At 42.8% G+C, this 12,086-nt stretch overlaps 1 protein-coding gene across 2 annotated transcripts in view; it reads left to right on the top strand.

Annotated features, from left to right (window-relative positions):
• Nucleotides 1–1,102: 1,102 nt before the first annotated feature.
• CFAP91 (cilia and flagella associated protein 91) overlaps nt 1,103–12,086 on the top strand; it is a 108,753-nt gene continuing 97,769 nt past the window's right edge. The window contains exons 1-5 of one of the 2 annotated variants that reach the window (XM_053565579.1): nt 1,103–1,268; nt 8,395–8,471; nt 9,266–9,423; nt 10,380–10,460; nt 11,599–11,655. In XM_053565579.1, coding sequence (XP_053421554.1) covers nt 1,127–1,268; nt 8,395–8,471; nt 9,266–9,423; nt 10,380–10,460; nt 11,599–11,655 — 515 coding nt within the window. In that variant the 5' untranslated portion in view covers nt 1,103–1,126. Of the gene's footprint in view, nt 1,269–7,464; nt 7,535–8,394; nt 8,472–9,265; nt 9,424–10,379; nt 10,461–11,598; nt 11,656–12,086 lie in introns of those variants that run through there. The other variant, XM_053565580.1, reaches the window with a different exon arrangement.

A 12,086-nucleotide genomic window follows, 5' to 3' on the forward strand; every position in this document is an offset into this window, starting at 1 on the left:
TTAAAAGTGAAATCACTTTTTCCTACGTTTAAAATTTTCCATTATAGTTTTAAAAAAAAGATCCAGTGCCCCTTCACCAGGTCATCGTAAGTTGATCTAACATGCCCAGAGCTCAGAAAGGGGCAGCAGTTTGCAGAACCGACTAACCCATTATAAGTGCTGATGCGTGGTTGTGTGGTGGGACCCAGAGCTCAGTGTGCAAGGTCCAACATTTAGAAGCTTGCATTCCTCAGGTCTCAGGATGCGCCCCGAGGAAAGGGGCTGTCGGGAAAGTGGGAGGTGTGGCGAAAAAAAAAAAAAGCACCCAACTATTTTAGAAGATTCCGAGATTTCCCAGGGATTTCCGAAAGGAGCTACAAGGTGTACACGGCAAATCCAAATAGCTCTTTCCCCAGCCTCCAGCACTACCACTTGTGGGAGGCTGAAAGGTCGGAGCCGGCTGCTGTGGATTCCTGACTCCCGCCGCTGCCCTCACGCCTGCCCTTTCTTTTCTCCTTTCACTTCTCTCCCCGCTCGCCAACCCATTCTCCACCTTCACTCCTTTGGGGTTCCTGGTTCCGCCCGCCCAGCATCGGCGCCCCGCCCCTTCCGTAACCAGGCCCCGCTTTCCCGCATCCGCGCCCCGCCCCGCCCCACCCCGCCCCTCCCGTATCCGGGCCCCGCCCCGTCCGCATCCGCTCCCGCCCCGCATCCCGCATTCCCGCCCGCCCACCTCGCCCCTTCGGTATCCGGGCCCCGCCCTCCCACATCCGCGCCCCGCCCTACCCGCCCCGCCCGCATTCCCGCCCCGCCCCACCCCGCCCCTCCTGTATCCGGGCCCCGCCCCGTCCGCATCCGCACCCCGCCCCTCATTCGCGCCCCGCTCCGCCTTCCCGCATCCGCGCCCCGCCCCACATTCCCGCCCCGCCCTCCCCGCCCCGCCCCTCCCGTATCCGGGCCCAGCCCCGTCCGCAACCGCGCCCCGCCCCTCATTCGCGCCCCGCCCGCATCCGCGCCCCGCCCCGCCCCTCCCGTATCCGGGCCCAGCCCCGTCCGCAACCGCGCCCCGCCCCGCATCCCGGCGAGCCAGCGGCGGTTACCATAGCTACAGTGCACACAGAAGCAGGCCTCCCTAGCCGGTCCCAGGATGGCCGGAGGAGCCAGCACGATGAGCCACATAGTAACCGTGGACCAACCCCAGGCCAAGCCGCAAGTGTCTAAACTCCAGTGTGGGATGAGTTCGAAGACCGGGAAAATCTTCTCTGGTCGAGTGTATGATTTCCTGTACGGTAAGGGCCGCCCCAAGGCTGTCGACTCCCGGTCAGGTGGCTTCCAGATGAGGAACACGGCCAGGGGCGTAGCGAACGAAAGAAAAGCCTCTGAACCGACCCCTTGCCTGCGGTGGTCCTTTGTTGGGTGGGGGCAGCTCCAAGCCCTCCAGGTGACTTAAGCGCTCGGAGTGGGGGTGGGGGGCGCAGCAGAAATCTCAGGTGTGCTCTGCCCACCGTAGCGCAGTGCCAGTCCGCCTTACTCCTCTTTTCCTGATAATTTTCTCAGCCCAGAGTGATCTTCCTGAAATCTATTCCGGGCTTTTTGGATATCCTGAAAAGTATGGAATTATATGTAGACTTGGAGATTTACTCAACGCTCCCAAATTCAAACTGCACAAAATGCCCGCCTGTGGCTCAGTGAGTAGGGCGCCAGCCCCATTATGCCGAGGGTGGCGGGTTCAAGCCCAGCCCCGGCCAAACTGCGACAAAAAAATAGCCGGACGTTGTGGCGGGCGCTGTAGTCCCAGCTGCTCGGGAGGCTGAGGCAAGAGAATCGCGTAAGCCCAAGAGTTAGAGGTTGCTGTGAGCCGTGTGACGCCACAGCACTCTACCCGAGGGCGGTACAGTGAGACTCCGTCTCTACAAAAAAAAAAAATAAATAAATAAAATACTTTTTTTTCTTCTACTCTCTGGGCAAATCCAAATTTGGCATTCTAGGTAAAGAATCGCCAGTTTACTTAACGTTTACTTTCAATTTTGTTTCATTCATTATCCATCAAAGCATTTTTTTTTAATTGTTGAGGATTCATTGAGGGTACAGAGAACCAGGTTACACTGTTTGCATTTGGTAGGTAAAGTCCCTCTTATAATTATGTCCTGCCTCCAAGAGGTGTGTCACATACTGTGACCCCCCCATCCTCTTCCCTCCTTTCCTCTCTCCTCTGTCCCCTTCCCCCACCCCCAACCATGTACTAGTATCAATTGTCTTCATATCAGAATTGACTACATTGGATTCTTGCCTCTCCATTTTTGTGATGCTTTATTAAGAAGAATGTATTTTCAACTGGTGCTGGTACATATGGTAGGTTCTTCATAAATGTTTATCAAATTCACTGTTAGAAAAATTGTAACCAGCTGAGCATTTTTTTTTTTTTTACAATATTGCTCTCCTTAGTCTTAAGCTGTTTACTGGAACCGTGTTACTTCTTGGAATCCCAGAGTCTCTTTTGGATGAGAATCTACAGGGTACCCATTGCCTAGATAGAGGCTGTGTAATGATTGCTTATATATTCTGGCCAGTGGTTTTCTTTATTTACTCTTGACTTTATGGAATAAATCTAATAAACTTCTGTAAACACATCACTGTGTGTGTGTGTGTGTGTGTGTGTGTGTTTTCCAAAGGTAATTTGGGCATGGGGTTAAACATCTTCAGTAAAGACGGACAAAAGGTTTGTTAAGGTAGTTGTTTCTTTCATCCTTAAGTGTCTGTTTTGCAAAGAATTGCTAAATTGCTATTCCATGTCCACTGCAAGGAAAAGAAATCCATTCAGAACAGGTCAAATGGAAGTCTGGATGCTACAATAAAGTGAGCCATCTCACTGCTAGTCAAAGGAAGGAAGCAGTGCAGATCCAGGGCATACTAGAGCTTGAGCAGGGAAGGGCAGAACTAAGCTGCTGTACTCTCCTGCTCTCTTTCTGGAAACTTATATTTATTTATTTATTTAGACAGAATTTATTTATTTATTGCTCTCAGTAGAGTGCTATGGCGTCATAGCTCACAGCAACCTCAAACTCTTGGGCACAAGTATACCCTTGCCTCAGCCTCTGGAGTAGCTGGGACTAAAGACGCTTGGCACAATGCCCAGCTAGTTTTTTAGAGATGTGGCCTCACTCTTGCTGTGGCTGGTCTCAAATTCCTGAGCTCAAGCAATCCACCCGCCTCAGCCTCCCAGTATCCCAGGATTTCAGGTGTGAGCCACCTCGCCTGGCCCATTCTTGAATCTTATGATCTTTTACTGTGTTGAAGTTGCCAGATTTAGCAAATAAAAATAAAGGTTGTACAGTTAAACTTGAATTTCAGATAACTAATGAATAATATTTTAGTATAGATATTTTATCTCATGCAATATTAGGGATATGTTTATATTAAAAATTATAATTGCTTATCTGAAATTTAAATTAGATATCTTGTATTTTATCTGGAAACTCTAGACAATGATGTTTTTGTTTTTGCTTTTGATTTTTTTTTTTGTTAATTAAGACTGGGTCTCACTCTGTCACATGGGATAGAGTGCCATGGTGACAGCCTAGCTCACAGGAATCTCAAATTCCTGGACTCAAGCAATCCTCCTGCCTCAGCCTACCTAGTAGCTGGGACTACAGGCTAAGTGGAAACATTCCTTAATTCCTAGAAGCTATAGCCTTCTTAACATTGCAGCCCAATTCGTTACTTTTTCTATGTTTAGATATACCATAGTTTGGGGTTACAGTTGCCTACATGATTTAGCACAGTAACATGCTGTCTAAGTTTGTAGCCTAGGAGCAATAGGCTATACATACAGCCTGGTATGCTCTCTTGATTTGGAAAGTACACTCCATAGTGTTATGAACTCCCCTAAGAACCCATGTCTTAGCAAGTATCCTTGTCATTAAACAACGCATGACTGTACATGCCTCTTTGTTCCTCCTTCCATCTGACAGAAAGACACTTATGTATGGATTTCTCTTACTATGACAGGGACTGGGTGGCACATTATTTGATCTCTTAGCCCTAAAGCATAACACCAATTGTGTAGAATCTTCAAGTATCTTAACTGAAAGTTTAAGTGAGAAATAAAGTTGTTGGCTGGCCAATGAGTTGACTGGCCTTGGATCAGGTTTCCAATTTGATGAAAAGAACTGTGGTGGCATGGGTGTGGGTGCCAGTGGGACAAATATGAACACCTTTCTTTTACCCTTCTCTGCAAAGCCGGATGTCATCCAGCCCCTTGGTAACTTTTCTCACCTTTGATCTACTACTCTTCCCCTCCTTCATTCTGCTTCATTCATTCTGTTTTTGTTGTTCGTTTGTTTGGCTTTTGTTATTTTTCAAACATATTAGGCATGCTCCCCTCCTGGAGCCTTTGCTGTAGCTGCTGCTTCTGCCTAGAATGTTCTTCCTCCTGATACCTGTTTAGCTAACTTCATCACTTTTAAGTCTCCTTACATGTCACATTCTCAGTGAAGCCTGCCCTGACCACCTTTAAAATTGCAACCAAATCTCCCTTCCCCTTATCTCTTCTTTAAAAAAAAAAAAAAACAAAAAACAAACTATTACCCTCTAATTCCAACATAATATATAATAACTTACTGGTTTATTATATTTATTTAATATTTATTTATTATTATAATAAATAATAATAAATAAATTGTTTATTGTCTCTCTCCCATGAAGTCAGGGATTTTTATCTTTTCATTGATAATAGTCCAAGCACCTAGAACATAGAGGCCAGTTGATAAATATTTGTTGAATGAAAAGAGCCTGAGCCCCTTGTAGCATTTCAACCTTGATGGGAATATCAAATGTTTGCATTCAATAAATTGTTTTTGTTGGGTAACTGTGGAATTATTAGGTTTTTAGGAACTGACTCACATTATCCAAATTCAAAAGAAATTTCTTTCTCAAATTCCTGGGTTTACATGATCCTCCCACTTCAGCCTCCTGAGTAGCTAAGACTACAGGCGTGGGCTAATTAAAAAAAAATTTTTTTTTAGAGATGGGGGGGGGTGTCTTACTATGGTCCTCAGGCTGGTCTTGAACTCCCAGCCTCCCAAAGTGCCAGGATTGAAGGCATAAGCCACCACACCTGTCCCAAAAAAGCCCTTTCTACAAGTGTTGTACTCATGCCACCTGTAAGAAAGACTCGAACCCCACATCAGGTATAAATCAGATGGTGATTATTAACACCTGCACAGCCGGGCTGCTGCCCCAAAGGGCAAACAGCCCCAAAGAGAAAAGCAGGCTGTCTTTTATACCATTTTTGTGCTGTCGTGGCAAGCCAAGCAAAAACAGAAGCAGACCATGGTGGTTGGTTAGCTCAGGGGTTAATTCGGGGCGGGGTTACAGTGGTGGGGGGAGCTGGTTGGCTCAGGGGGTTGCATTGTGGCAGCTGGCAGGAGGAGAAACTTGGCTTGGGAAATTTTGCTTGAGTAAGCTTTCCACCATTGTTTAGCCATTGCTAGGGGGTTGGGGTAAGTTCTACCATTGTTTCCCCTGTTGCTAGAAGTTTTTGGGAACTCAGGGAACTTCCTTGTCCTGAAACCTGTTCTCAGAATTAACCCAAGGTGGGATTTGAGACGTGCGGGGACTCAGGCTGAGACAGTTAGGGGCCTTTAGGGGTCCTTTGGCTGGGTACTACACAAGATTGCTATGCTTCTTTATATTTTTCTACTATCCAACTGTTAAGAATCATCGCTGTCAAAAAATTTTAACCTTTTGTAACAAAAAGGAAGCAAGGATTCCTTAGTAAAATACAGGTTTTGAAATCAAGGTCTAGTATACGAATATTGCCAACCTGACACATTTCTGCCCTGTCTCACCTCTCACCTGCCCCTGTTTTACATATTTTATAGATTATTATTATTATTATTATTGTAGAGACAGAGTCTCACTTTGTCACCCTCGGGAGAGTGCTGTGGAGTCACAGCTCACACCAACCTCCAGCTCTTGGGCTTAGGTGATTCTCTTGCCTGAGCCTCCTGAGTAGCTGGGACTACAGGCACCTGCCACAATGCCTGGCTATTTTTTGTTGCCGTTATCATTGTTTTTTAGCTGGCCTGGGCCGGGTTCGAACCCGCCAGACTTCGTGTATGTGGCTGGCATGTACCCACTGTGCTACAGGCTCTAAGCCTTTATAGATTATTCTAAGGAAAAAGTACATTAAACTGGGGCCTTAGAATTAAATGAATACACAAAAGAACTTAAAATGCAATTCTGCAGAAGAATCTGCAGTTGATAAATAAAGAGCATTATACCTCAGAAAGGTAATTATATGCATGGTCTTTTCACTCGGACTCTCAATAAATATGTTCTAAGGTGCCAATGTCATGAAACCTCAGTTTGTGTGGGAAAAGAAGTTTCTTTGCATAAATAAAACTTACACTGGAAACTTAGTAAATAGTTTTACACTGTGTATTTTGGGGGAAAGTGATGACTTCAAATGAATGTCATTATCATTAAGTCAAAAGCTGAACTGAGGGTGGTGCCTGTGGCTCAGGGAGTAGGGCGCCAACCCCATATACTGGAAGTGGCAGGTTCAAACCCGGCTCTGGCCAAAAATTGCAAAAATGAAATAAAATGGCAATTCTTTAAAAAAAAAAAAAGCTGAACTGAGCCACTATGCGAGGAAATCACTTTCTCATTCCTGGGCATATATCCCTGTTAAAAAAATAGAGACCTAACCAAGGGTGAGTAAGGTATTGTAGGCCCAGTATAATTTCATAGTGGTAAGTTAAAACTGATGCTTAAAGAGACTTATTTCTAAACCGTAATACCAATATATTAATTTGTATGGAGAAATATATATTACCAAGTCATCTAGACTAGCTGGTCAGGGTTTTTATTTGTTTCTCCCTGAGATATGTCTACTTGGGAGATCAAGTGTGCTTGTGAGTTTAATGTCAAATTTGTTGGTTTTAAAGGATGGTACAGTATAATTAATTATGAATACTCTTCATCACTTTAAAGATGTACCTGATAAGCAGATACTCACAACAGCAGGTCAATATATTTATGCATTTTGGAGAAATAACTTAGGCCCACCATATTTATAAACTTTAGGGGTGAATTCTAAAGGCAGCTGATCTTATTTACCACTTATTAGAGAATGACATTTTCTTTTCTTTTTTTTTTTTTTTTTTTTGTAGAGACAGAGTCTTACTTTATGGCCCTCGGTAGAGTGCCGTGGCCTCACACAGCTCACAGCAACCTCCAACTCCTGGGCTTAAGCGATTCTCTTGCCTCAGCCTCCCGAGTAGCTGGGACTACAGGCGCCCGCCACAACGCCCGGCTATTTTTTGGTTGCAGGTTGGCCGGGGCTGGGTTTGAACCCGCCACCCTCGGCATATGGGGCCGGCGCCTTACTGACTGAGCCACAGGCGCCGCCCTTCTTTTTTTTTTTTTTTTTGAGACAGAGTCTCAAGCTGTCGCCCTGGGTAGAGAGGTGTGGCATCACAGCACAGCAACCTCTAACTCCTGGGCTCAAGTGATTCTCCTGCCTCTGCCTCCCAAGTAGCTGGGACCACAGGTGCCCGCCACAGCTCTTGGCTATTTTTTTTTTTTTTTTTTTTTGGTTGCAGCCATCATTGTTGTTTGGCGGCCTGGGCTGGATTCGAACCCGTCAGCTCAGGTGTATGTGGCTGGCTCCTTAGTTGCTTAAGCCACAGGCGCCGAGCCAGAATGACATTTTCTTGCTGTGTCTACCAATCCTGAGGTGTCATGTTTGCATTTTCCCAGTACATGAATATAGGAGATATATAGTATCTAAATTTATTGCTTCTTTCACTTGCAAATGGGCATAGTTCTTATGCCCAATACTCTTTTCTTGGAGTATTTCTTGGGCTACCCAGCCCCAGAAAGAGTTTTCATTATAGGGGGGACAGAGTGTGTTTAGAGTATTGTACTTGAGAATAAGCTAGGCTTTCTTTTTGCATTCCAATTCCATAAGCTGACTTGGGATAAACAGAAAAGAAATGCATCTAAGTGAGTAGGGCACCAGCCCCATATGCCGAGGGTGGCGGGTTCAAACCCAGCCCCGGCCAAACTGCAACAAAAAAATAGCCGGGCATTGTGGTGGGCGTCTGTAGTCCCAGCTACTCGGGAGGCTGAGACAAGAGAATCACGTAAGCCCAAGAGCTGGAGGTTGCTGTGAGCCGTGTGACGCCACGGCACTCTACCGAGGGCAGTAAAGTGAGACTCTGTCTCTACAAAAAAAAAAAAAAAGAAAAGAAACTCTCACTGGTCGATGTGGTAGAGCATGAGCTGCTGGGGAGTTACTCAACATCTAAACGTTCTAACTTGTTTTCCAATTACATTGCTTTGCCATTATCTTCAGCCTAGGAGTAGATATGTTCTATGCCTTATGCTACTTTATTGTTTGTTTTGCAGATCCACTGTTCATTGTGTCAAGTGAGAAAGACCACACACAGGCAAATATCCAAGCCACCCTGTTTAGAAGCCGACTGGTATGTCTAATTCATTGACTAAGGCTGCCTAATGACCCTGAGCCACCTTATTTGGCTAACTGCATTGATCATATTGATTCATCACCAAATCTCTGCTGGATTTTAGGTTCTGCGGAAATTGCTTTGCCATGATTACTAGGGGGCAATGCATCCTAATACTTGTGGTTCGTTGTGAGGTTTAATTTACTAATTATGAATAAAAGACACATATCTAATTTTATTTTATTTTATTTTATTTTTGAGATAGAGTCTCACTTTGTCACCCTGGATAGAGTGCCATGGTGTGATAGCTCACAGCAAGCTCAAACTCTTGGGCTCAAGCGATCCCCTTGCCTTAACCCTTCATAGTAGCTGGGAATACAGGTGCCCGCTATTTTTAGAGGCAAACTCTGGTTCTTGCTCAGGTTGGTCTCAAACTCCTGAGCTCAGGCAATCCATCCACCTTGGCCTTCCAGAATGCTAGGATTATAGGCGTGAGCCACTGCACCTGGCCTTGATAACTAATTTATCTTAATAGGAAAAGTAATGCCTATGTTAAAAGAATTCAAGTAGTACAAAAGTGCAGTATGAAGTAAATTCTAGCTTTAACCCCCTCCACATAAACAGTCATTGTCATCAGTTTCTTGGGAATCCATTTAGAGATATTCTATGCATATATTATTAATATCTCTTCCTATGCCATATACATTGTTTTGTACTCTTTTTAAAAACGTACAACATGATTAAAATGCTTTGGAAAATCTGACAGTATAATTTTTTCCTTTTTTCTCCCTGACTCTCTTTCCTAACATTAGAAAAAGGTTCCTAGGTTTAGAACCATGTTCAGTAACCTGATCCATTATCCAAGATATTCTCTGTATTGGAGCAAGTCAGATCCTGTCCCACCATTTATTAGTCGGGAATGGAAGGGACATGAGGAGAGACGCAAAGAAGCCCTCCAGCAGCTTGCTGTGTAAGTGTAAGGTGGTTCTGCCTCCTTAAAATACTCATGTTTTTAATGAATGCATTTTTCTTTTAAAAAATTTTTATTTACTTTACATGATTTAAAAATGTACAGTTGTGATGTTAGACCTGTGCCAACTTCTCTGTCTAAAGCAGTGATTTTCAACTAGTGTGCTGTGCTGTGAGAGGATCTTAGGTGTGCCTTGAAAAATTTTTGAAGATCATTAATTAAATTATTTTTGAAAGAATTCAAAGCACAGTAAGTATATTCTTTTTGTTAAACTCTTTTTTTTTTTGGATCAGCATAATTTAAGTGTGCTGTGGAAGTTTTAACTTTAGGTTCAAGTGTGCCATGAGATAAAAAAAGATTGAAAACACTGCTCTAAACGATTTTGACAGAAACAAGCCTGATTAAGGAGTGGTGGTTACAAGTTTATTGATTAGTAGCTGTTCTCAGAAGGTTGGCATGAATATGTATGTTAAATAACAACTTGCTATCAAAGGTAGGGGTGGCTAAGTTTGTTGTTCCTTTGATCCATCTTAGAAATTGCAAATGCTCTTTTCTGCCAGTATCTAAAATATTTTTTGGAGGTGTGTAGCCAAAGCACCTTGAAAGATAAGTCTTTTGAATACTTTATTCTTTTAATTACTTATAAGTACACATTTAGTAAATTAAAAAATAATGCTGTCAACTAAATCACTGGGAATTTCAGAATTATCTTTTCAAACCTTGCTATTCTCATGTGCTTTTATTTAAAAATTTCCAGTTCTTTCTCTTTCTAGGTCCTGGTTTCATGGCTTAGGGGAAGAATTATATCAAAGATGCAGGACAATCAAATGAGTGTTATAGAAGACTTTGGTCCCAGTATGAGATACTCTGTGTATCTTGTTGCCATAGAAATATTAAATAGAAATTATATGTGGAAAAATATTAGACTTTAGTAATGTTTTTCTGCTTCATTTTAGAACTGGCAGTTTTCAGATGCTTAAAGAAGTTTATGAAGATCCTGAAGTTACTGGAAAGAATCGCTATAAATATTTTGACAGGTAGAAAGTAACTATTAATGAACATTTGGGCCCTGATTGCATGTTGTCTAATTCTTACCATAGAAATGTACGATAGGATATATTATATATTACCCCATTTTATCAATAATGAAGCTGAGACCGAGAAAAGAGTAGATTGTTCAAGATCATACAAGAGTTAGCAAGTGGCAGAGTTAGGATTCCAGCTAAACTTGCCTGGTTTTAGAGGTATGGATTGCAACTGAGGATATGTATTCAAAAAACAAAATGAAGTCATCAAATGAAATGAGGGAGACACACCAGAGATATCATGAAGTTGTACAGAAGGGAAGATTGTTAAAAGTGTTCAAATGGGCAACACTTGCTCCTTTGTTTGGTTGCAGTTCAGCTGGGGCTGGGTTTGAACCCGCCACCCTCGGTATTTGGGGCCGGCGCCTTACTGACTGAGCCACAGGTGCCGCCCCTGCTCCTTTGTTTGAATGTTGCCAAAAATTCATTTTATTTCATTTGTGATTAATACTCCTCTAATAATGATATACTCAAGTCAAATTAAACCAAGATGGGATTTCCTTATAGCTCTTACCTGAGCTAGAAAAACAGTCTGGATACCACATCTGCATAAGCTTCCTTGAGAAAGTAAAATTCTAATCCACATTATTATTTATGAGCAATTCTCCTGGAAAGTTTGTCATGCTAACAGTTTCAGAGAAATGTTAGTTTTTAACTATGGTGTACTCAATTTCTAGACTTTGGGGAGGAAGCTTTAAAACTAAATCACTGGGAATTTCAGAACATCTCAGGGAACTTGAGAAGTTGGAAGCTGATGGGTAGTCAAAGGCCCAATACAGGGTAGTATTTCCTAAAACTGTCTTGTTTACCATCTGCACAGAAAATGTGGGAGCGCTTTTTAAGAATGTAGATTCGTTGGCTCTACCCTGTATCTGCCAAACCTCATGGGCCAGACCTGGGAATTTGCATTTTAAACAAGAACTTCTCCACCTGTCCCCCAGTGATTTTTGTATATGCCAAAGTCTAAATAACAATGATATATGGGACGTTGAAGCTCACTGATATTAAGAGACAGATATCAGAATTGTAAGGAAGCTTTGACTGCACTCAGTGCAAAAGTCCCACATTTATGTTTTTCTTTTCCTCCCAGGCCTTTTCTTCCATTTTATCAACAGATTCCATTGAATGTTGTTTATGCAGTAACCAAGTAAGTAAACATTGTTAAAAACTGCTTCTTAATTTAGTTTTTGTTTGCTTCCATATTTGCTTTCAGAAGATACTTAGCTAAATAAATATTTTTCAAACTGTGGGTAACAAAACATTAAGTATGAAACCTTCTCGTGGGTCTATAAGTAGCATTTAAAAGAATGAAAGAGAATAGAAGGTAACCAAAGCTTCAGGCATATTGTGGAGGGGTTGGTGGGGTGGTGTTTATAACTTTTGTTTCAGATAAATAGATGTATATGTTTTCAGATAAATAGATGTATATAATGAACTGTGACATAAAATGTATTTCTTATTATGAGTTGTCTTAGTCCATTTGGTACTACAAAAATGTCACAGATGGGGTATACAATGGAAATTTATTTCTCAGAGTTCAGAGTGCTGGAATTCAGTGAGTGAGTGCTCAGGTCCTTG

The sequence above is a fragment of the Nycticebus coucang genome, chromosome 16 (assembly GCF_027406575.1).
Source record: "Nycticebus coucang isolate mNycCou1 chromosome 16, mNycCou1.pri, whole genome shotgun sequence".
NCBI lineage: Eukaryota > Metazoa > Chordata > Mammalia > Primates > Lorisidae > Nycticebus > Nycticebus coucang.